At 50.3% G+C, this 25596-nt stretch overlaps 1 protein-coding gene across 1 annotated transcript in view; it reads left to right on the top strand.

The window, feature by feature from the left end:
- The first annotated feature begins 14254 nt into the window (after positions 1–14254).
- PTCH2 (patched 2) overlaps positions 14255–25596 on the top strand; it is a 33515-nt gene continuing 22173 nt past the window's right edge. The window contains exons 1-3 of the mRNA XM_075287432.1: positions 14255–14283; positions 15216–15779; positions 22055–22247. Of these exons, the coding sequence (XP_075143533.1) occupies positions 15633–15779; positions 22055–22247 (340 nt within the window). The 5' untranslated portion in view covers positions 14255–14283; positions 15216–15632. The remainder of the gene's footprint in view (positions 14284–15215; positions 15780–22054; positions 22248–25596) is intronic.

Raw genomic sequence — 25596 nt, 5'->3', positions numbered from 1 at the left:
TCTGGTGACACAAGCTCTGCCCCCATTACAGCTCCCATTTTTTAGAGACTGATTCCTTTCCACTTTGCATCCTCATATTTGGGTGCACCCCCTTTATGTGCTCTCATTTGCCTGTATTTTTTTTTTACAGAAAATTGGCCCTCTGGCCATCAGAGCCGGTGGTCAGTGGAGAGGCTGAACCTTGTAACCCATAATTATGGCTATTACTGACCTACTGACCGCCACACACTCCTGGCAGACACATGGGTGGGGGGTCTGTGGGTTACACCACTGTCTGCAAACCTGCGGACACTACAGCCAGGGGCCACAGCAGTGACGTCAGTGAGGCGTGGTCAGGGTGAAGCCTCGCTATCCTGCTGGCGACCATTTACTCTGTTAGTTACTGGCAGATTAGCCATTTTAATGCCATATCTCTCTCCAGTCACATCTGATTATTATGCTGGAAGCCATATACAGCATTTCGCTTCATTGTGCACTACATCTTACAGCACAGCCATGCTCAGAACCAACAGGTGGCAGCAGTGAGATGTGTAACCAGATCTAATATGTTACCAGAAGATTGGCAGCTGCAGCTCTGGATGGGACTGGTGTAGAAAGTAAGATCACCAAAACTGTTCAAAGCAATACTGTTAGGGTCTGTTCACACAAAGCTTATTGCAGGTGGATTTTGACGCGGAATTTGCCTGCAAAAAAAGGCTGTCATTCATTTCAATGGCAGCCGCTCGCTTTTTTTCCCTCGCTAGTGACATGTCCTCTCTTCTCGCAAATTCCGTGGCACAAGACTCACTCCCGATAGGCCCATTCATCTGAGCCTGCATCGGCATCCTGTGGCGGCTAGCCACGTGGAGAGTTCACATGGCGGAAAAGGTTACTGCTGTGTGAACATACCCTTACTGAAGATAATATAGAAGGCGTCATTCACTTAGTAGATGCAATGTGATGTAGCAGGCCGCGCTCTTACATAGGGATCAAAAAAAATAAAAATCTCTGGCTGATAAATGTTCTAATGATTTATCAGATGCCGCAGATCTGAGACCTATAAAGACACAGCAACGGATCCATTTGTGATTGTTATTTCCATAGACCCCCCATATGTGAAGTTTTCTTTGCATTGTCATCCATTAAATAGATCCTCTAAATATGAACACAGCCTAATGTACTTTCAACCTAAAAGTCATGTTTAGTAGTGACCCCCCCCCCCAGGCAGTTATAGGGTCTAGAGCAAGACAATTGGGGCAAGTAGTGAAGTCTGCTTGTGATCAGACTAGTAACGATATGATACAGCCGTGTATCTAATCCTATTGTGTGTGGTACCATCTGCAGAGTCTTGTATCTAATCCTATTGTGTGTGGTACCATCTGCGGAGTCTTGTATCTAATCCTATTGTGTGTGGTACCATCTGCGGTGTCTTGTATCTAATCCTATCGTGTGTGGTACATCTGCGGTGTCTTGTATCTAATCCTATCGTGTGTGGTACCATCTGCGGAGTCTTGTATCTAATCCTATCATGCGTGGTACCATCTGCGGAGTCTTGTATCTAATCCTATCATGCGTGGTACCATCTGCGGAGTCCTGTATCTAATCCTATCGTGTGTGGTACCATCTGCGGAGTCCTGTATCTAATCCTATCGTGTGTGGTACCATCTGTGGAGTCCTGTATCTAATCCTATCGTGTGTGGTACCATCTGTGGTGTCTTGTATCTAATCCTATCGTGTGTGGTACCATCTGCGGAGTCCTGTATCTAATCCTATCGTGTGTGGTACATCTGTGGTGTCTTGTATCTAATCCTATCGTGTGTGGTACATCTGTGGTGTCTTGTATCCAATCCTATCGTGTGTGGTACCATCTGTGGTGTCTTGTATCCAATCCTATCATGTGTGGTACCATCTGCGGTGTCTTGTATCTAATCCTATCGTGTGTGGTACCATCTGCGGAGTCTTGTATCTAATCCTATCATGCGTGGTACCATCTGCGGAGTCTTGTATCTAATCCTATCATGCGTGGTACCATCTGCGGAGTCCTGTATCTAATCCTATCGTGTGTGGTACCATCTGCGGAGTCCTGTATCTAATCCTATCGTGTGTGGTACCATCTGTGGAGTCCTGTATCTAATCCTATCGTGTGTGGTACCATCTGTGGTGTCTTGTATCTAATCCTATCGTGTGTGGTACCATCTGCGGAGTCCTGTATCTAATCCTATCGTGTGTGGTACATCTGTGGTGTCTTGTATCTAATCCTATCGTGTGTGGTACATCTGTGGTGTCTTGTATCCAATCCTATCGTGTGTGGTACCATCTGTGGTGTCTTGTATCCAATCCTATCGTGTGTGGTACCATCTGCGGTGTCTTGTATCTAATCCTATCGTGTGTGGTACCATCTGCGGAGTCTTGTATCCAATCCTATCGTGTGTGGTACCATCTGTGGTGTCTTGTATCTAATCCTATCGTGTGTGGTACCATCTGCGGTGTCTTGTATCTAATCCTATCGTGTGTGGTACCATCTGTGGTGTCTTGTATCTAATCCTATCGTGTGTGGTACCATCTGTGGTGTCTTGTATCCAATCCTATCATGTGTGGTACCATCTGTGGTGTCTTGTATCTAATCCTATCGTGTGTGGTACCATCTGCGGAGTCCTGTATCTAATCCTATCGTGTGTGTTACCATCTGTGGTGTCTTGTATCCAATCCTATCATGTGTGGTACCATCTGCGGAGTCTTGTATCCAATCCTATCGTGTGTGGTACCATCTGTGGTGTCTTGTATGTAATCCTATCATGTGTGGTACCATCTGTGGAGTCCTGTATCTAATCCTATCGTGTGTGGTACCATCTGTGGTGTCTTGTATCTAATCCTACCGTGTGTGGTACCATCTGTGGTGTCTTGTATCTAATCCTACCGTGTGTGGTACCATCTGTGGTGTCTTGTATCTAATCCTATCGTGTGTGGTACCATCTGTGGTGTCTTGTATCTAATCCTACCGTGTGTGGTACCATCTGTGGTGTCTTGTATCCAATCATATCGTGTGTGGTACCATCTGCGGAGTCTTGTATCCAATCCTATCGTGTGTGGTACCATCTGCGGAGTCTTGTATCCAATCCTATCGTGTGTGGTACCATCTGCGGTGTCTTGTATACAATCCTACTGCATGTAATACCCTGTGATTTACTGTATATAACATACCAGCACCTTCCCCATCAGGTTAGTGATTTTCATAATAAAATAGTTTGCCTTCTTCACCTCCTTCCTCAATTTGGTATGATCCGGTTTTCCTGCTCAATTCCCCTTTGTTACATTTATTCTAAATTTTCACCCAATTTTTCGGTTCAGTTTGTGTGGGTTACTCTGCTGTGGACATGAGGGGGTTAATGGAGTCTCCCCGGGTTTGCAGCCTTCTGTAAATAAGCTGTTCCCGTCTCCTGGTGTCTTTGGTATATTTGTCTTTCTATCATTTTGGATCTGTGTAAATAAATGCCCCCTCCTCCCCCTGCTCTATGGTTGGGTGCAAACTACCCAGAGTGGCCCCATGTGAGGCCTGCAGCCTTCACGGGCCATGTGGAACAGTTCTGCAGTGGGCTGGTCATCCCCTCTTGTTTATATAGAAGCTGGCAGGCCTCAGATGAAGACCTCCCTCAGTTTGTTAAGGTTCCTGTCTGCCTCTCATCCCTCCACCAGCCCAAGAGCGAGACACACAGACACACACACAGACACACACAGACACACACAGACACACACACACACACACACACACACACACACACACACACACACCTGCAAACTGTGCCAGATGGGGCTAATCTCCAGCTATGAACATATCCTGCCCAGGCCTGAGGTGCCGAGCCCACATGTACCAGCCTGCACACTCAAATAATCCATCATCTCCCTACCCCAGAATAGGACCTCGTCAACAGAATAAGAGTGGACCCTAAAACCTGAGAATGCCCTTCACTCAGGACCCCTGAAATTAGAAACCACAGAAGACACTGGACAGAAAATAGCTGTAATAGGCGACTTCTAATTTCTACTAAGCACAGCGGTGAGCAGCGTTCAGCTAGAGCGCGGGGCCGGGGTAATAACCCGCAGCACCTTCATCATCATCATGTATACCATCTGTGTGATAAATGACAGCACAATCTACAGCAGCAAGAAGCTGCTGCTGACTCTCTACTAGGTGCAAGGATGCAGAGCTGGATTCTCTGCTGGCACCCGGACATACAGATTGGCATACCTCATTATAGTCTATGGGGTCCATGTGGTTTCTTAGCAATCTGCTTTGTAATGCCTATAGGTTTCTGTTCGGGGGTCCCCAAGCGGATTCCCCAAACAAAATGCCAAACTGGACCTTAGATGGGAACGGATGAACCAGCCCACGGATCCAGTGCTATGAAGTCCCCATTCACAAGGGGTAGAGGGGGTGGATTTTGGCACAGAATCCACGTCATAATCCACCCCCTCACTATGGTGGTCTATGTAGACCGTTAGCGTTCATTTTTCCGCTAGCGGCATGTTCCCAATAGTAGAAAAAAGAAATGAGCTGCCCTTTCTTCAGGCGGATTCTGCAGCTGATTCAGCCACAGTGTCCGCCCCGCGACAGCGCCCTCCGGACATTCATTCGGGCCTAATCGGGAGCAGAAAGCCGTGACGGGATCCCCCTCGTAGCGGGCCTCAGCAAAAAAGCGCTGGGGGAAAACCACAGCAATAATTCGTTGCAGTTTTTCCCACAGCGCTTTTCACAGAAAGTTCTCTGCGGACTTTCTGTTTCCATTATATCTATAGGGAAACCGCCCTCGTTTCTGTAAATATAATTGACTTGCTACGATTTCCAAAAGCACAATGGTTTGGAAATTGCAGCTTGTCCGCAGGACACTTTCTTTTTTGCAAGGTGTGGAGGGATTTACTAGACTCCCAACCACCTTGCAATGACTGTAAAGTGCTGCATTTTTCTGCGGTGTTTACATCCCACAGGGCCCCGGCTGCAGATACATCCCACGGGGCCCCGGCTGCGGATACATCCCACGGGGCCCCGGCTGCGGATACATCCCACGGGGCCCCAGCTGCGGATACATCACACGGAGCCCCGGCTGCGGATATGTCATGTCGCTTTTTTTTCCCTCTAGCCGAAACAAAACACCTGAGGAAAAAACTGCTACTGACTCCCATTGAAATGAATGTGAAGCATTATATGAGGTGGATTTGAGGCAGATTCGGCCCCTTACCCCTTCTGTATATAAGACCTATACGTGACACAAGACTAAATACACTGCCCTGCCTCAGTTGGGAGCCTATTATTGTGTGACCTAATAATTTGCCCTTCTCATGGTTGATGCCATCCCCTCTGTGCAGCACCCGAGGCTTGCTCGCAGCTTTCATACTGTACTGGAGGACTGGCCTGGGCCGGTGTGTGGTCCTGTCTGTAGTCACACTGCAGTAGCCGCTGCTGACAAGTCTTTCTTTCAATGACTATCATGATCCCTGAATTGACATTACTTCTACCTGTGCAATCTGCATAGCTCAGTATTTAGGCTCCATGCACACGGCACGCTCTGCAATATGGCAGCTAACCTTAACATATATCGTCCATTGCTGTCATGAACCTCTTCTTCCCATGTGTGTACAAAGCTCAGGCTGAGGTCTTACTAATCATCAGTAATCTCAGTCTGGAGCAGTCAGTGGTCAGCATGTGCTGAACAGGCCCAGCAGGTATTTCGTTATTTGTAGTTCCCCTCCTGACATTGCGGAGTCAGGGCTACTCTAAGGTTGAGTTATTATCGCTGCAAGAAAAATAAATCTACTCTGTCTATAAGGACAGGGAAAGGATGCTACAGTACCAGCGGTGACCAACAGGGGGCGAGACTGATGTAGAGATTAGGTATGTGGCTATTGGTGTTTCTTTTTGACTGGTTTCAGTGGGTCACAGTTGTTACCTGCAGTTCTGGCTCCATCGTCCTTGTGAATTATCACTTATGAATCCCAAGGAGATACAAGTCTCTGCCAGAACATGGGGCAGGGGCACAAGACCTCTCCTCTGGCCCACAGAGCCCCCTTCTTGCCCTCTCTGCAGGGGCATGAGACGTGTACACCCAGCAGTATGGCTGCATTGTGGGTGGCAGGGAATATGCACGAAGTGTAACCACTAGTGGCAGCCCTGGGAATCCCCGGCATGTGCCGCCTCAGCCATGTCACCAGGTCAGGACCATGCAACTTCCAGGTTATTTATATACAGTTGTTTGAAAATATGTTCCCTATGTCTCATAGCTGTGAGGAGGCAGGCGGTATTACACATCATGGGCGGTATTACACATCATAGGTGGTATTACACATCAGACAATACAACGCAAGACAGAATACAATGCACAGCTCATTGGACAGTACCATAATAGGGGTAAAGTCAGTAGGACTGGCTGACTGTCCGTGGTCACAACTCCTGCTTCAAGGAAGAACAGTAACAGAGGCCAGGTAAGTATACAGGATTTGTAGTTACTATTAGGGCTATTTGGGACATTAAACCAATGGTCGATAAGAACCTGTGGTATCACCTGGAGGACGCTGGGCCGTATAGCTAGAGATATCACCAGTAGGACGCTGGGCCGTATAGCTAGAGGTATCACCAGTAGGACGCTAGGCCGTATAGCTAGAGATATCACCAGTAGGACGCTGGGCCATATAGCTAGAGGTATCACCAGTAGGACGCTGGGCCATATAGCTAGAGGTATCACCAGTAGGACGCTGGGCCGTATAGCTAGAGGTATCACCAGTAGGACGCTGGGCCGTATAGCTAGAGGTATCACCAGTAGGACGCTGGGCCGTATAGCTAGAGGTATCACCAGTAGGACGCTGGGCCATATAGCTAGAGGTATCACCAGTAGGATGCTGGGCCATATAGCTAGAGGTATCACCAGTAGGACGCTGGGCCATATAGCTAGAGGTATCACCAGTAGGACGCTGGGCCATACAGCTAGAGGTATCACCAGTAGGACGCTGGGCCGTATAGCTAGAGGTATCACCAGTAGGACGCTGGGCTGTATAGCTAGAGGTGTCACCAGTAGAATGCTGGGTTGTATAGCTAGAGGTGTCACCAGTAGGATGCTGGACTGTATAGCTAGAGGTATCATCAGTATTATGCTGGACTGTATAGCTAGAGGTATCACCAGTAGGATGCTGGACTGTATAGCTAGAGGTGTCACCAGTAGGATGCTGGACTGTATAGCTAGAGTTATCATCAGTAGGATGCTGGACTGTATAGCTAGAGGTGTCACCAGTAGGATGCTGGGCTGTATAGTTAGAGGTATCACCAGTAGGATGCTGGGCTGTATAGTTAGAGGTGTCACCAGTAGGATGCTGGGCTGTATAGCTAGAGGTGTCACCAGTAGGACGCTGGGCTATATAGCTAGAGGTGTGACCAGTAGGACGCTGGGCTGTATATCTATAACATAACCAGTAGGACACTGGGCTGCATAGTTAGAGGTGTCACCAGTAGGACGCTGGGCTGTATAGCTAGAGATATAACCAGTAGGACGCTGGGCCGTATAGCTAGAGGTATCAAATATTGTGAACAGACGGGGTGGACTATATCGGACTACAACCGACTGTGAGCCTATGTAGACATGTGTGCCATATTGTTTAGACCACGCCCCCTACAGAGATCACACCCACTTTTCCAAACTCTATTTCAACTTACAGCAAATGTGGTGTAAAATGTGAAAGTTTTGCACATATGTGATGTTACCTCCAAAAATCAGTGCAAATAATTGGCAACAGAGCACAGAAAATGGCCACCAAGCTCCGTCAGTTCTCAGCCATGTCTTGTGTACATGGATAATGTGGAAAGTGGCAACTACCACGGACACCGGATATATTTGTCTGAGACCCATCACCGACTGAGCTGTCAATCCCGCTAATACAGGGAGGAGGTACGAGGCTTTATTTACCTCATGTCAGGAAACTACAGAATACAATGTGGTAAACTCACCTACCCCAGTGCACGGCGCTCTATCTATTATCCTAAAAGAGACAGAAGAAAGATATGACGAGAGCAACTCGTGACAGCCTCCATATCTGAGGTAAATTACAGAAGACCCCTCACCTGTCCCCCCTCTACTCCATACTGACGCCTCACCTGTCCCCCCCTCTACCTCACACTGACCCCTCACCTGTCCCCCCTCTACCTCACACTGACCCCTCACCTGTCCCCCCTCTACCTCACACTGACACCTCACCTGTCCCCCCTCTACCTCACACTGACCCCTCACCTGTCCCCCCTCTACCTCACACTGACCCCCTCTACCTCACACTGACCCCACCTGCCCCCCCTCTACCTCACACTGACACCTCACCTGTCCATCCTCTACCTCACCTGCCCCCCCTCTACCTCACACTGACCCCTCACCTGTCCCCCTCTACCTCACACTGACGCCTCACCTGTCCCTCCTCTACCTCACACTGACGCCTCACCTGTCCCCCCTCTACCTCACACTAACGCCTCACCTGTCCCTCCTCTACCTCACACTGACGCCTCACCTGTCCCTCCTCTACCTCACACTAACGCCTCACCTGTCGCCCCCTCTACCTCACACTGACGCCTCACCTGTCCCCCTCTACCTCACACTGACACCTCACCTGTCCTTCCTCTACCTCACACTGACACCTCACCTATCCTTCCTCTACCTCACACTGACACCTCACCTGTCCTCCCTCTACCTCACACTGACACCTCACCTGTCCCCCTCTACCTCACACTGACACCTCACCTGTCCCCCCTCTACCTCACACTGACACCTCACCTGTCCCCCCTCTACCTCACACTGACACCTCACCTGTCCCCCCTCTACCTCACACTGACACCACACCTGTCCCCCCTCTACCTCACACTGACACACCTGTCCCCCCTCTACCTCACACTGACGCCTCACCTGTCCCCCCCCTCTACCTCACACTGACCCCTCACCTGTCCTCCCTCTACCTCACACTGACACCTCACCTGTCCTCCCTCTACCTCACACTGACACCTCACCTGTCCTCCCTCTACCTCACACTGACACCACACCTGTCCCCCCTCTACCTCACACTGACACACCTGTCCCCCCTCTACCTCACACTGACGCCTCACCTGTCCCCCCCCTCTACCTCACACTGACCCCTCACCTGTCCTCCCTCTACCTCACACTGACACCTCACCTGTCCTCCCTCTACCTCACACTGACACCTCACCTGTCCTCCCTCTACCTCACACTGACGCCTCACCTGTCCCCCCCTCTACCTCACACTGACGCCTCACCTGTCCCCCTCTACCTCACACTGACGCCTCACCTGTCCCCCCTCCCTCTACCTCACACTGACGCCTCACCTGTCCCCCCTCCCTCTACCTCACCTGTCCCCCCCTCTACCTCACACTGACCCCTCACCTGTCCTCCCTCTACCTCACACTGACCCCTCACCTGTCCCCCTCTACCTCACACTGACACCTCACCTGTCCCCCTCTACCTCACACTGACACCTCACCTGTCCTCCCTCTACCTCACACTGACACCTCACCTGTCCCCCCCCTCTACCTCACACTGACCCCTCACCTGTCCTCCCTCTACCTCACACTGACACCTCACCTGTCCTCCCTCTACCTCACACTGACCCCTCACCTGTCCTCCCTCTACCTCACACTGACACCACATGCCCTCTTCTACCTCACTAACGCCTCAGGGGCCTGTCCTTATATAATAATCATCCTTTTGGCCCCGCCCACCTGTCCGCCATAACACCTTCTCCACAGGTTTTCCTCACAATTTTTCTCACTACACTGATATCCCCGCCAAAAGAGGTCTGATCATCGATTGGATGAGACAACTATCAATCATTCTGTTCCTGTTCCCTATTGGCTACTTTTCCTAGTGAGTGGGCGGGACTCATTTCTATTGGCTGTATACTACGCATGGGGCGTGGTCTGCTCGGCACTTCTGAGGCTGGTCTATGTAGTTCATTGTTCGTTATACAACCAGTCACAGGGCTCACCCTGAACTACAAATCCCAGCATGCCCCTCTACTGCCTGCGCCCCAGGTATGATAGTCATTACTTGTATGTGGAGTAATCCTGTCAGGTGTGATACAGTATACTGAGCTGTGTATCTAATCCTATCCTGTGTGATACTGTATACTGAGCTGTGTATCTAATCCTATCCTGTGTGATACTGTATACTGAGCTGTGTATCTAATCCTATCCTGTGTGATACTGTACACTGAGCTGTGTATCTAATCCTATCCTGTGTGATACTGTACACTGAGCTGTGTATCTTATCCTATCCTGTGTGATACTGTATACTGAGCTGTGTATCTAATCCTATCCTGTGTGATACTGTATACTGAGCTGTGTATCTAATCCTATCCTGTGTGATACTGTATACTGAGCTGTGTATCTAATCCTATCCTGTGTGATACTGTATACTGAGCGGTGTATCTAATCCTATCCTGTGTGATACTGTATACTGAGCTGTGTATCTAATCCTATCCTGTGTGATACTGTATACTGAGCTGTGTATCTAATCCTATCCTGTGTGATACTGTATACTGAGCTGTGTATCTAATCCTATCCTGTGTGATACTGTATACTGAGCCGTGTATCTAATCCTATCCTGTGTGATACTGTATACTGAGCTGTATCTAATCCTATCCTGTGTGATACTGTATACTGAGCTGTATCTAATCCTATCCTGTGTGATACTGTATACTGAGCCGTGTATCTAATCCTATCCTGTGTGATACTGTATACTGAGCCGTGTATCTAATCCTATCCTGTGTGATACTGTATACTGAGTTGTGTATCTAATCCTATCCTGTGTGATACTGTATACTGAGCTGTATCTAATCCTATCCTGTGTGATACTGTATACTGAGCCGTGTATCTAATCCTATCCTGTGTGATACTGTATACTGAGCTGTGTATCTAATCCTATCCTGTGTGATACTGTATACTGAGCTGTATCTAATCCTATCCTGTGTGATACTGCTGAGCTGTGTATCTAATCCTATCCTGTGTGATACTGTATACTGAGCTGTGTATCTAATCCTACCCTGTGTGATACTGTATACTGAGCTGTGTATCTAATCCTCTCCTGTGTGATACTGTATACTGAGCTGTATCTAATCCTCTCCTGTGTGATACTGTATACTGAGCTGTGTATCTAATCCTATCCTGTGTGATACTGTATACTGAGCTGTATCTAATCCTCTCCTGTGTGATACTGCTGAGTGGTGTATCTAATCTTACCATGTCGCATACATACAGCACAGTTTTTCATTGCCTCCCTGTAGAGTTGCCCTTATTGGTAACCATGACGGCTGCGGGGCTCTGCCGGTATTTTGGGGTCACTCCTGGTAATCGTCTCTTTTCCTCTCACTTTTTAGGTATTTTCAGGACGTCAGGAGCCTTGTGCAGATTCTTCTCCCATTTCTGTTGGATATTTCAGGTTTGTCCGTGCTGCGATAGCGCGTCTTATGTGGAAATGTCTCGTAAAATACGTAAATCCAGACAGTGCAGAATGAAGAAGGTGCGGAGGTTTGATACCCCCCCTGTATATAGATATCCCCCCCCCCCCCCCCCGCGCTGTCACCGCCATCATGTGCTGTATACCGTGACCTCATCTACAATGGCTCTGGTGCTGCTGTTCCCATCGTGGCTGCCGTATACATGGTGGTCACATGACCTGACAGTATACGCTACTTGTGGGTTACTGATGAGGTCACAGGTGGACTCTGTGGATCGGTACAGGCGGAGGTCACCGGGCTGTGATAGAGGTCTATGAGCGCTGCTGTGGAGGCATAGATTCGGGTTACCGCTGCTTATCTTACTGTAGGATGGGACGTCAGTCCTTGCGCCACCTCCAGGTACATGCATCCCTATCTCTTTCCTGTTACGCCATAAAGTGACTACTATGGCCGCCACGACCACTTGGGTCACTGATGACCCGTTTTAGTAGCCATGGCCGTGCTCCTGTTCTGTGTTGTGTGCGGGATCTCAGTCCTGCAGGTGTAAAGAACAAGAAACCCTGCGCGTAGCGGCCTTGTCTGTAATATGTGTCCGCGGAGCGGGGGAGGAATGTGCGCAGTGGTGCAGGTGTGAGGCCGGGCCTGAGCAGTGTATATAGCGGGAGGTCGGAGTGCCCCCTATCTGCAGCCCACCAGGGCGATAGTGTCAGATAATGGGCGGGGAGCATTAACCCTTCACTGATACAGACCAACAAAAGGAAATAGACAGCGAGCGGCCCGTAGTGATAGTGATACAGATATAAGAGGGCAGCTCGCCTTCTGAGGTTGTGGTACAAGGTGACATCTCCGTGGTGGCCACACCTTAGTACAATGGAAGGTTTCTTCCTCAGGTAGGTGCGGCCGCAGTCCTCTCTTCACCTCTTGGGTGTGTAAACAATGACAAATAAAAACGGACCCAACACAGATGCGTCAGCCATCCGATAATATGAAAGAAATGCGCTTCTCCTTGATGTATTAAAAAAACGCCTTTATTTACAGACACATACACTACGCATTTCAGGCGCCAAACTCGCCCTTCTTTAGGTGTATTGGTTCTGGGACTTCAAAAGAGAGGAGCAGCATCACCAGCAATGTGACATCACAGCCTTGGCCCCGCCTCCTGCTGGAAGCCATAGTGTATAATATGTATATGTCTGTAAATAAAGGCGTTTTGTAATATATCAAGGAGAAGCGCATTTCTGTCACATTATCGGATGGCTGACGCATCTGTGTTGGGTCCGTTTTTATTTGCCACTGATACAGACCATGGCATCCTTAATACTTACACAGCTTAGATACACAATAGACAGTATCACACAGGATAGGATTAGATACACAGCTCAGTATACAGTATCACACAGGATAGGATTAGATACACCACTCATCAGACTGTATCACACAGGATAGGATTAGATACACAGCTCAGTATACAGTATCACACAGGATAGGATTAGATACACAGCTCAGTATACAGTATCACACAGGATAGGATTAGATACACAGCTCAGTATACAGTATCACACAGGATAGGATTAGATACACAGCTCAGTATACAGTATCACACAGGATAGGATTAGATACACAGCTCAGTATACTGTATCACACAGGATAGGATTAGATACACAGCTCAGTATACAGTATCACACAGGATAGGATTAGATACACAGCTCAGTATACAGTATCACACAGGATAGGATTAGATACACAGCTCAGTATACAGTATCACACAGGATAGGATTAGATACACAGCTCAGTATACAGTATCACACAGGATAGGATTAGATACACAGCTCAGTATACAGTATCACACAGGATAGGATTAGATACACCACTCATCAGACTGTATCACACAGGATAGGATTAGATACACAGCTCAGTATACAGTATCACACAGGATAGGATTAGATACACCGCTCAGTATACAGTATCACACAGGAGAGGATTAGATACACGGCTCAGTATACAGTATCACACAGGATAGGATTAGATACACGGCTCAGTATACAGTATCACACAGGATAGGATTAGATACACGGCTCAGTATACAGTATCACACAGGATAGGATTAGATACACAGCTCAGTATACAGTATCACACAGGATAGGATTAGATACACAGCTCAGTATACAGTATCACACAGGATAGGCTTAGATACACAGCTCAGTATACAGTATCACACAGGATAGGCTTAGATACACGGCTCAGTATACAGTATCACACAGGATAGGATTAGATACACGGCTCAGTATACAGTATCACACAGGATAGGCTTAGATACACGGCTCAGTATACAGTATCACACAGGATAGGCTTAGATACACGGCTCAGTATACAGTATCACACAGGATAGGCTTAGATACATGGGCTGGCTGGGGCTAGTAGTTCCACATGGTCCATTCTGTCTTCTCTGTCATTGCACATGGCCACCATTGAGCTCACGCTCCCTCTGCTGGCCGCCTCCCAGTACTGCACCTGTCACAGCTCTCCATTGATATCCTGAATATTGTATTGCAGGTGTTATCACAGAATTCAGCTTTATCTGGTCTGTATTATTTGGTGCTAGAATGTATGACAGTGATGGAGGATTGCGGGAGTTCTCCCAGGGCAGATGTAGATTTGTGTATTACGGAGGGATGGATATAGAAGGCTTCCCTAACCTATGTGATGATACTCAGTAGAAGGCATACACTTCATCCCCATTATTCCTGTGTAATATTCTTAATTCCTCTTGTTCCCCTCCTGACTATGACGGGGATCGCTCTTGTCACGTAACAGGTTAGTTCCGATCTCCTCACACAATGCAGAGACAGCAGGAGGAACAATTTGTCTCAGTTCTTCTTTAATTGCTGCAATATGGCGGTGGGATTTTTGGGGCTGTATTTTCTGACACAATGTTTGTGCAGTGATGTGATGCGTGTGAAATGGATCATTTAGCGGCCGGGAGGGAGAGAGAGGCCCCGGCTTTTATAGAAATACACACATCCCTTACATAAATAATCCATCTCAGCTCTGCAATCTCGTTCTATAAACATCTGTCTGAAAAAATCAACTGGAATAGGGGCGGCGGGGCTGAGGACGGGCGCAGGGGGGAACGAACCAACAATCCTTCCATTTCTAGCAATAAATACAAAGTATAGATGAAAAAATCGCCTCCAATGGCCGCCTTGTGAAAATGACAAAAATCTGATTATTAATTGGAGTGGAGGATGAAGGCGTCCTGTGCAGAGTTTGGGGGCGCCCCTGTCCCCCAGTAGTCTGGGTGTTCTCTATGGCACAGAGGCTGTGTGTTTTTGTCTCTGCCTTACAATGGCCGGGTTGCAGCTGTCTCTGTGCAGTCTGTCTGTTTGCACCACTAAATAAGAGATGAGGGGCGATGTGGGAAGGGTGGGTTCGGGCTGTTTGGACAGAGCAGGGTGGTAAGAAATTTGTAGCATTTGGAGGTCTGTGGAGCAGAATTCCTGTAAAAGTTGTGCGGCTTCTATGTTGAAGCCCCCTCCCTCCCCTCCTGTCCCCTCATTGATTTGAGAGGGAGCAGCCTGGGTGGTCTCGGCTCTCCCTCCTCACTTTGGGGAGCTGTTGCTTAGCAGCTAATAATAGGAGTTGTTTAGAGAGTAATTTGCCTCTACCCTGGCCAATGAGAACCTCCACACATTTCCATGAGCCCCCCCCCCCCCCCCCTCTCCTTCCCTTCCTCTCTCTCTTTACAGGCACAGTAGAGAGTAGCCTTAAGCACAGATGCTGAGAGGCCGGACACCGGATCACACAGGGCAGAGCGGTGCCATCATCTTCCTCACTTCCAGGGAATTCTCACATTGCAATCTCCAGGACTAGATCCTTCGCTGTCTTCCTGCTGCCTATTGTGTTGGCTCTTTGATTTGCATTGGAAGCATGAAGGAGAAGAGCTCAGGACCTAAGGAATTGCCCACCTAGATGGAAGCCCCCGCACCTCATCCAGCAGCCCCCTTGTCTTCCCCTTCCTCCTGACGGATGCTGCTCACTTGTGCATGGATTATTTTGTGTTGATTTTTCTCTACTCTCGGTGATTTGTGACCTATTTGCCGGACAACCCTTGAACCACGATCACTGCTGCTTGTGGTACCCCCACTGCTCGCTATAGGATACCAATGGCCTCTGTTCCCCCCACCACGGGGGAAAGAGGCTTTACAGATTTACCCCCGGGCTACAAAACTTCTTACCCGGCTCCAGGATCTGATCTGCTGCGGAGACCCAGTTATTGTCATGCTGCCTTTGCACTTAAGCAAATATCCAAGGTAAGTTGTCACGTGGGCTTGTGTCATCTCTGTCATCATGGATTTGTCTCTAGTTTAAGGGCCCTTACCCTCAGAACTGGGGACACCACTGCTTGAGCTGCCTGAGGTTGAGGCTTGTCATGTGGCTAACCCGCAGAGCTTGAACTCAGTTACTGCTCCTCATATACTGTAGCCGGAGTCATTCATTGCTCCGTTCTTACTATGTTCACTTTTTGTAAAGATTTTACGTTTGTTTTCATTTCAGTTGTGGGTGGGACGAGGGGTCCCAGCATTCCAGCACACGTCCTAATGGAAAATTCATTGTTGCGGTGCTTTATACTGTCCTGACCTCGCTGTCCTGGTTATTATAGTCCTGCCACTAAAGGGTTCTTATTCACTTTTCCAGTAAAATGCGTGGAACGTGGAGACCCTCAGGGGTTTTGCAAAGTCATAATATCCTAAATTTCCCCCACGTGCCCACCCTGTGAGTCCTGGAGAAGAGGATAATATGGTTGTTGTTGTTGTGTGGCCCACAGAGCTGACAGTCAGTAGGCACTGAGGTCTCACTACTTAACTTGGACAGAGCTGCCAGTAGGCGCTGGGGCACTGCTGCTTGGCATGGGTAGAGGTGACAGTGCTGGGCATTGCTGCTTGGCATGGGTAGAGGTGACAGTAGGCGCTGGGGCACTGCTGCTTGGCATGGGTAGAGGTGACAGTGCTGGGGCATCGATACTTGGCGTGGGCAGAGGTGACATTACGTCAAGGGGCATTGCTGCTTGGTGTGGGCAGAGGTGACAGTCAGTAGGTGATGGGGCATTGCTGCTTGGCATGGTCTGAGGTGACAGTGTTGGGGCATCGATGCTTGGCATGGCCAGAGTTGACATTACGTGCTAGGGCATTGCTGCTTGGTGTGGGCAGAGGTGACAGTAGGCGCTGTGGCATTGCTGCTTGGTGTGGGCAGAGGTGACAGTAGGTGCTGTGGCATTGCTGCTTGGTGTGGGCAGAGGTGACAGTAGGCGCTGTGGCATTGCTGCTTAGTGTGGGTAGAGGTGACAGTAGGCGCTGTGGCATTGCTGCTTGGTGTGGGCAGAGGTGACAGTAGGCGCTGTGGCATTGCTGCTTGTCATGGGTAGAGGTGACAGTCAGTAGGCGCTGTGGCATTGCTGCTTGGCGTGGGTAGAGGTGACTGTAGGCGCTGTGGCGTTGCTGCTTGGCGTGGGCAGAGGTGACAGTAGGCGCTGTGGCATTGCTGCTTGTCATGGGTAGAGGTGACAGTAGGTGCTGTGGCATTGCTGCTTGTCATGGGTAGAGGTGACAGTAGGTGCTGTGGCATTGCTGCTTGGTGTGGGTAGAGGTGACAGTCAGTAGGCGCTGTGGCGTTGCTGCTTAGTGTGGGTAGAGGTGACAGTAGGCGCTGTGGCATTGCTGCTTGGTGTGGGTAGAGGTGACAATCAGTAGGCGCTGTGGCATTGCTGCTTGGCCTGGGCAGAGGTGACAGTAGGTGCTGTGGCATTGCTGCTTGGTGTGGGTAAAGGTGACAGTAGGCACTGTGGCATTGCTGCTTGGTGTGGGTAGAGGTGACAGTCAGTAGGCGCTGTGGCATTGCTGCTTGGTGTGGGTAGAGGTGACAGTAGGCGCTGTGGCATTGCTGCTTGGTGTGGGTAGAGGTGACAGTCAGTAGGCGCTGTGGCATTGCTGCTTGGTGTGGGCAGAGGTGACAGTAGGCGCTGTGGCATTGCTGCTTGGTGTGGGCAGAGGTGACAGTAGGCGCTGTGGCATTGCTTCTTAGTGTGGGTAGAGGTGACAGTAGGCGCTGTGGCATTGTTGCTTGGCGTGGGCAGAGGTGACAGTAGGCGCTGTGGCATTGCTGCTTGTCATGGGTAGAGGTGACAGTAGGTGCTGTGGCATTGCTGCTTGGTGTGGGTAGAGGTGACAGTCAGTAGGCGCTGTGGCGTTGCTGCTTAGTGTGGGTAGAGGTGACAGTAGGCGCTGTGGCGTTGCTGCTTGGCCTGGGCAGAGGTGACAGTAGGTGCTGTGGCATTGCTGCTTGGTGTGGGTAAAGGTGACAGTAGGCACTGTGGCATTGCTGCTTGGTGTGGGTAGAGGTGACAGTCAGTAGGCGCTGTGGCATTGCTGCTTGGTGTGGGTAGAGGTGACAGTAGGCGCTGTGGCATTGCTGCTTGGTGTGGGTAGAGGTGACAGTCAGTAGGCGCTGTGGCATTGCTGCTTGGTGTGGGTAGAGGTGACAGTAGGCGCTGTGGCATTGCTGCTTGGTGTGGGCAGAGGTGACAGTAGGCGCTGTGGCATTGCTGCTTGGTGTGGGCAGAGGTGACAGTAGGCGCTGTGGCATTGCTTCTTAGTGTGGGTAGAGGTGACAGTAGGCGCTGTGGCATTGCTGCTTGGTGTGGGTAGAGGTGACAATCAGTAGGCGCTGTGGCATTGCTGCTTGGCGTGGGCAGAGGTGACAGTAGGTGCTGTGGCATTGCTGCTTGGTGTGGGTAAAGGTGACAGTAGGCACTGTGGCATTGCTGCTTGGTGTGGGTAGAGGTGACAGTCAGTAGGCGCTGTGGCATTGCTGCTTGGTGTGGGTAGAGGTGACAGTCAGTAGGCGCTGTGGCATTGCTGCTTGGTGTGGGTAGAGGTGACAGTCAGTAGGCGCTGTGGCATTGCTGCTTGGTGTGGGTAGAGGTGACAGTAGGCGCTGTGGCATTGCTGCTTGGTGTGGGTAGAGGTGACAGTCAGTAGGCGCTGTGGCATTGCTGCTTGGTGTGGGTAGAGGTGACAGTAGGCGCTGTGGCATTGCTGCTTGGTGTGGGTAGAGGTGACAGTCAGTAGGCGCTGTGGCGTTGCTGCTTAGTGTGGGTAGAGGTGACAGTAGGCGCTGTGGCATTGCTGCTTGGTGTGGGCAGAGGTGACAGTAGGCGCTGTGGCATTGTTGCTTGGCGTGGGCAGAGGTGACAGTAGGCGCTGTGGCATTGCTGCTTGGTGTGGGTAGAGGTGACAATCAGTAGGCGCTGTGGCATTGCTGCTTGGCGTGGGCAGAGGTGACAGTAGGCGCTGTGGCATTGCTGCTTAGCGTGGGTAGAGGTGACAGTAGGCGCTGTGGCATTGCTGCTTGGTGTGAGCAGAGGTGACAGTCAGTAGGCGCTGTGGCATTGCTGCTTGTCATGGGTAGAGGTGACAGTAGGCGCTGTGGCGTTGCTGCTTAGTGTGGGTAGAGGTGACAGTAGGCGCTGTGGCATTGCTGCTTGGTGTGGGTAGAGGTGACAATCAGTAGGCGCTGTGGCATTGCTGCTTGGCGTGGGCAGAGGTGACAGTAGGCGCTGTGGCATTGCTGCTTAGCGTGGGTAGAGGTGACAGTAGGCGCTGTGGCATTGCTGCTTGGTGTGAGCAGAGGTGACAGTCAGTAGGCGCTGTGGCGTTGCTGCTTAGTGTGGGTAGAGGTGACAGTAGGCGCTGTGGCATTGCTGCTTAGTGTGGGTAGAGGTGACAATCAGTAGGCGCTGTGGCATTGCTGCTTGGTGTGGTTAGAGGTGACAGTAGGCGCTGTGGCATTGCTGCTTGGCGTGGGCAGAGGTGACAGTAGGCGCTGTGGCATTGCTGCTTGGTGTGACAGAGGTGACAGTAGGTGCTGTGGCATTGCTGCTTGGTGTGACAGAGGTGACAGTAGGTGCTGTGGCATTGCTGCTTGGTGTGGGCAGAGGTGACAGTAAGTGCTGTGGCATTGTTGCTTGGTGTGGGTAGAGGTGACAGTAGGCGCTGTGGCATTGCTGCTTGGTGTGGGCAGAGGTGACAGTAGGTGCTGTGGCATTGCTGCTTGGCGTGGGCAGAGGTGACAGTAGGTGCTGTGGCATTGCTGCTTGGCGTGGGCAGAGGTGACAGTAGGTGCTGTGGCATTGCTGCTTGGCGTGGGCAGAGGTGACAGTAGGTGCTGTGACATTGCTGCTTGGTGTGGGCAGAGGTGACAGTAGGTGCTGTGACATTGCTGCTTGGTGTGGGCAGAGGTGACAGTAGGTGCTGTGGCATTGCTGCTTGGCGTGGGCAGAGGTGACAGTAGGTGCTGTGGCATTGCTGCTTGGCGTGGGCAGAGGTGACAGTAGGTGCTGTGACATTGCTGCTTGGTGTGGGCAGAGGTGACAGTAGGTGCTGTGACATTGCTGCTTGGTGTGGGCAGAGGTGACAGTAGGTGCTGTGGCATTGCTGCTTGGCGTGGGCAGAGGTGACAGTAGGTGCTGTGGCATTGCTGCTTGGTGTGGGCAGAGGTGACAGTCAGTAGGCGCTGTGACATTGCTGCTTGGTGTGGGCAGAGGTGACAGTAGGCGCTGTGACATTGCTGCTTGGTGTGGGCAGAGGTGACAGTAGGCGCTGTGGCATTGCTGCTTGGTGTGGGCAGAGGTGACAGTAGGTGCTGTGACATTGCTGCTTGGTGTGGGCAGAGGTGACAGTAGGTGCTGTGACATTGCTGCTTGGCGTGGGCAGAGGTGACTGTAGGAGCTGTGGCATTGCTGCTTGGCGTGGGCAGAGGTGACAGTAGGTGCTGTGGCATTGCTGCTTGGTGTGGGCAGAGGTGACAGTAGGTGCTGTGACATTGCTGCTTGGTGTGGGCAGAGGTGACTGTAGGAGCTGTGGCATTGCTGCTTGGTGTGGGCAGAGGTGACAGTAGGTGCTGTGACATTGCTGCTTGGTGTGGGCAGAGGTGACAGTAGGTGCTGTGGCATTCCTGCTTGGCGTGGGCAGAGGTGACAGTAGGTGCTGTGACATTGCTGCTTGGTGTGGGCAGAGGTGACAGTAGGTGCTGTGGCATTGCTGCTTGGTGTGGGTAGAGGTGACAGTAGGCGCTGTGACATTGCTGCTTGGTGTGGGCAGAGGTGACAGTAGGCGCTGTGACATTGCTGCTTGGTGTGGGCAGAGGTGACAGTAGGCGCTGTGGCATTGCTGCTTGGCGTGGGCAGAGGTGACAGTAGGCGCTGTGGCATTGCTGCTTGGCGTGGGCAGAGGTGACAGTAGGCGCTGTGGCATTGCTGCTTGGTGTGGGCAGAGGTGACAGTAGGCGCTGTGACATTGCTGCTTGGTGTGGGCAGAGGTGACAGTAGGTGCTGTGACATTGCTGCTTGGTGTGGGCAGAGGTGACAGTAGGTGCTGTGACATTGCTGCTTGGTGTGGGCAGAGGTGACAGTAGGCGCTGTGGCATTGCTGCTTGGCGTGGGCAGAGGTGACAGTAGGCGCTGTGGCATTGCTGCTTGGCGTGGGTAGAGGTGACAATAGGTGCTGTGGCATTGCTGCTTGGCGTGGGCAGAGGTGACAGTCAGTAGGTGCTGTGGCATTGCTGCTTGGCGTGGGCAGAGTTGGGGCACCGGTAGTGACAAGAGCGGGATCAGTGACCGCTGCTTCTTGCAATGTCTTAGTTGTGGGTTTTTCTGCGGATTGTGACATTGCTGATTGTTATCCGCTGGTATTGTCAGTGAATGCTCAGGGTAATGAGGACATTGTGAGGCATGGCATGAGAAGGGTTAATATAGCACAGTGCTTGTCACGTTGTGGGGTCCCCTTATCGTTTTTGGACTGTCTCCTCTTCCTTCGCGGCCCTGCGAGTTGACATTTGTCAGAGGGAGGAAATGTTGTGGCCATTGCATAAGCAGGACCACCTGTGTCGACAGAAACCTTCTTCTCCCTGCCACGGATGCCAGCTTGCCCTGCCCGCTCCCCTCTGTGGTTGGCTCAGTTTTCCAGCCACAGGGTACTGGCACTGGTACAAGGCCACAAGAGATGGGGGGGGGGGGGGGGGTGACAGGGTCCTCATTGGCTTTCTATCATTGAGTTACTTTGCTTCCTTTCTCCTGACTCCTCTTCCTGGTTGGTAGTCACCTGTCAGATGCCATGTGCGGGGGCCATGCCAGGCCAGGTGGGCCCTTTTAATAAGTGGTCTGGGTTTTCACATCATCAGAAGAGTCTTTTATGACCTTGAAAGCTCATGAGCAACATCTATAAAGAGTCGTCCCATAAAACTCACAACAACCTGCTAGGAATTAGAGGTCATTGCATGACACATGGTCTGCGCCGCTCCCGTGCTGCAACATCTGCTCTTAATCTTTTCCTCTGGCACAGCACGCAACGCCATTCACAGTGGCATCAAGTCCGGGCCTCACTTATTGCACAGATAGGGCAGTGGTCCATAACCCGCATTGACCCTGTCTGATGTGTGACATGGAGGCTGAGACTTGTAGTGCCATGTTAGACATTGATGCTCCAGTAGGGGTGTCCGCCATCACACTGTGACCTGTCTCCTCTTCTTCTAGGGTAAAGCTGTAGGTCAGAAGGCTCCGCTCTGGCTCCGCGCTCAGTTCCAGTCCTTGCTCTTCTCCTTGGGATGCTCCATTCAGCAACACTGCGGGAAAGTGCTGTTCATTGGTCTGCTGGTGTTCGGAGCGCTGGCCGTGGGCCTACGAGTGGCCTCCATCGAGACTGACATTGAACGTCTGTGGGTGGAAGGTGAGTAGGGCAGCCATTGATGTATGCTTTACTTGTCTGCATGTAACTGCAATGACCTGCTGCAAAACTGCGGAGTCTGTAAAGAATTGTTGGTTCTGTCAATTCAATTCTGTTCAGCTGTTTTCTTGGCTGGGGGGGCACTGTTTTACGTAAAATGCGTCATTGATGGTATGGGGTTTGTGACTTGCCGCTGCGTTTCCTGGCGGAGGTTTCTTGTGGTTTCTGCGCCCTGGTACTCATAAATGGGCAGCACAGGAGCCCCAGTGTTCCCGGCAGCACAGAGCGCAGTGTTTAATATTCACAGCCGGAGGAGAAGCCTCAGTAAACAGGACGCATTCACCGCCCCGGAATGTGCCTCAGCTTTGCCATCCAGCTGCTGCAGAACCTCTTGGTGTAGGTTAATGTGACATATTTGACATTCCCTGGATGTTTTCTGGTTCAGCGGTTGCTGCCATGATGGGTGGAGTAGTCCTTGCTTGTGCCTTTGATCTTCCTGATTGAATTGTGGTTGATGATGAGGGGTCTCCTGGAGGTTACACGGTGTCCCCAGGTTGGTTCATTACACTGTCCTCAGTTTTGGGGTCTACAGGGGGGTACGGAGGAGGGCAGCATAGTATGTGATTTTTTTTTATTTTTTTTTTCACAAGCAGTCTGAGGCACCGCACCATAGACAGACAGAGAAAACAAACTGAGCATTAGGGCTGCGGCTTCCTATAGGCTGCTCTCTGTAAGCAGGAAGAGCAGGGAGGAGGGGAGCTGCGGGGAATGCCTGGGTGGTCACCATAGGTAGTGGGTGGTCTAGGACCTAATAGGGGGACCACAAAAGGCTTGTTGCTGGAGCTGAGTAGATGGTGAGCAGCTGTGTCTTGTAAGGAGAGGGGGAGGGGAAGCCTGTTAAACATATACTGCTCTCTATACGTTAAAAATAACCCACATGATGGACGCTTTATAGGTCTGCGGACACAAGGATCTGTGCATCTGTCCCTGCGGACACCGAATCTCATGTGACCGTGTGATGAGTGTGAGCAAGTATATAACTATGTATAAGGGGTATATATAGGACCGTTCTATAGAGAGTGTCGGATGAGGAGCACATATATATAAGGAGCACATATATAAATGGGGATATATAGAGAAGATATATAGAGTGTGTCGGATGAGGAGCGCATATATAAATATATATAAGGAGCGCCTATATAAATGGGAATATATAGAGCAGATGGATATATTTATATATGCGCTCCTCATCCAACACACTCTATATAACGGTTCTATATATACCCATTTATATATGTGCTCCTTATATATGTGCTCCTTATATATAGTTATATATGCGCTCCTCATCCGACACACTCTATATAACGGTTCTATATATACCCATTTATATATCTACTCCTTATACATAGTTATATATGCGCTCCTCATCCGACACACTCTATATAAATCACCGCAATGTGGGGTCTATGTATATCGCACAGTTTTGGCGGTTTTCTCCTGGTCGTAGTGACGGGTCTGCGCTGTTATTACTTGGACGCTGTCTCTGGTTATTTTACTGTTTACTCTCCATTTGGCGCAGCTTCTTGTCTCTGATAATGGCAGGAAGATGTCAGCGCCGGGTATTACGTGTCATGTTCTGGTCATTCACATAGCGCTGGATTCTCCGGACCGGCGGCACAAACACTTTACACAGGACCCGGGATGTGGAGACCTCAATGTCCAGCAAATTAGTTCCCGAAATAAAGAACAGATTGTAGATCAGGCCCCGACAAAGTGTGAACATGTGTGCGAGGTGACAGGAACCGCCAGGTCTCATCACACACAGACTGGAATGTGTCACCTTGTCAGGACTAATAAAGCTTTATCTGATCCTGCTAAAAAAAAACTCTGTATGAAAAGGAATAAAAAATGTCACCGTCTCATTACTGATAGAGCAAAAGACTCTGCGGGGTACAGGGACCCCCCAATAGTGGGATAGAGGCAGTGATCTGATTGGCTGTTATAGGGACCCCCCAATAGTGGGATAGAGGCAGTGATCTGATTGGCTGTTATAGGGACCCCCCAATAGTGGGATAGAGGCAGTGATCTGATTGGCTGTTATAGGGACCCCCCAATAGTGGGATAGAGGCAGTGATCTGATTGGCTGTTATAGGGACCCCCCAATAGTGGGATAGAGGCAGTGATCTGATTGGCTGTTATAGGGACCCCCCAATAGTGGGATAGAGGCAGTGATCTGATTGGCTGTTATAGGGACCCCCCAATAGTGAGATAGAGGCAGCGATCTGATTGGTTGTTATAGGGACCCCCCAATAGTGGGATAGAGGCAGTGATCTGATTGGCTGTTATAGGGACCCCCCAATAGTGGGATAGAGGCAGTGATCTGATTGGCTGTTATAGGGACCCCCCAATAGTGAGATAGAGGCAGCGATCTGATTGGTTGTTATAGGGACCCCCCAATAGTGAGATAGAGGCAGCAATCTGATTGGCTGTTATAGGGACCCCCCAATAGTGGGATAGAGGCAGTGATCTGATTGGTTGTTATAGGGACCCCCCAATAGTGGGATAGAGGCAGTGATCTGATTGGCTGTTATAGGGACCCCCCAATAGTGAGATAGAGGCAGCAATCTGATTGGTTGTTATAGGGACCCCCCAATAGTGGGATAGAGGCAGTGATCTGATTGGTTGTTATAGGGGACCCCCCAATAGTGGGATAGAGGCAGCGATCTGATTGGTTGTTATAGGGGACCCCCCAATAGTGGGATAGAGGCAGCGATCTGATTGGTTGTTATAGGTGGCCTCCTGTAGTAGAATGAAAGCAGTGATCTGATTGGCTGTTATAGGTGGCCTCCAGTAGTAGAATGCTTGCAGTGATCTGATTGGCTGTTATAGGTAGCCTCCAGTAGTAGAATGCTTGCAGTGATGTGATTGGTTGGTTGCTGTGTATCTGGACATGAGGCGTGTGGTGTCTCCTGTCTCGCCTCTTGCTGCACTGATCGGCTTCATTCATGGTCTTGTACATGAGGAATCTTTTTTTAGTCTCTGGTGTCTGCCAAGGGAGGACGGTTTGATCTGCCCCATGTCTATGTAGGCCGAAGCCTGGCTGGCAGTGACCTGTAATTATAGAATGGCAGTGGCCTCAGTGAATGAGATGTTATTGTCTGTGGTTGATATCAGAGACGGCAATAACTGTAAGTGTGTGTGTGTGTATATATATATATATATATATATATGTATGTAACGTAGCACAGGCCGCGGCGTCTATACACAGACAGGTGATTCCTCCGGGCGCCATTTTCCCCTTTTGTACTATTTAGTCTACACAACATTGTAAGTTTCCCCCCCCCCCCCCATG

The sequence above is a fragment of the Leptodactylus fuscus genome, chromosome 9 (assembly GCF_031893055.1).
Source record: "Leptodactylus fuscus isolate aLepFus1 chromosome 9, aLepFus1.hap2, whole genome shotgun sequence".
NCBI lineage: Eukaryota > Metazoa > Chordata > Amphibia > Anura > Leptodactylidae > Leptodactylus > Leptodactylus fuscus.
Note: the sequence above shows the minus strand (reverse complement) of the source record. Positions and strands in the feature narration are given on the sequence as shown.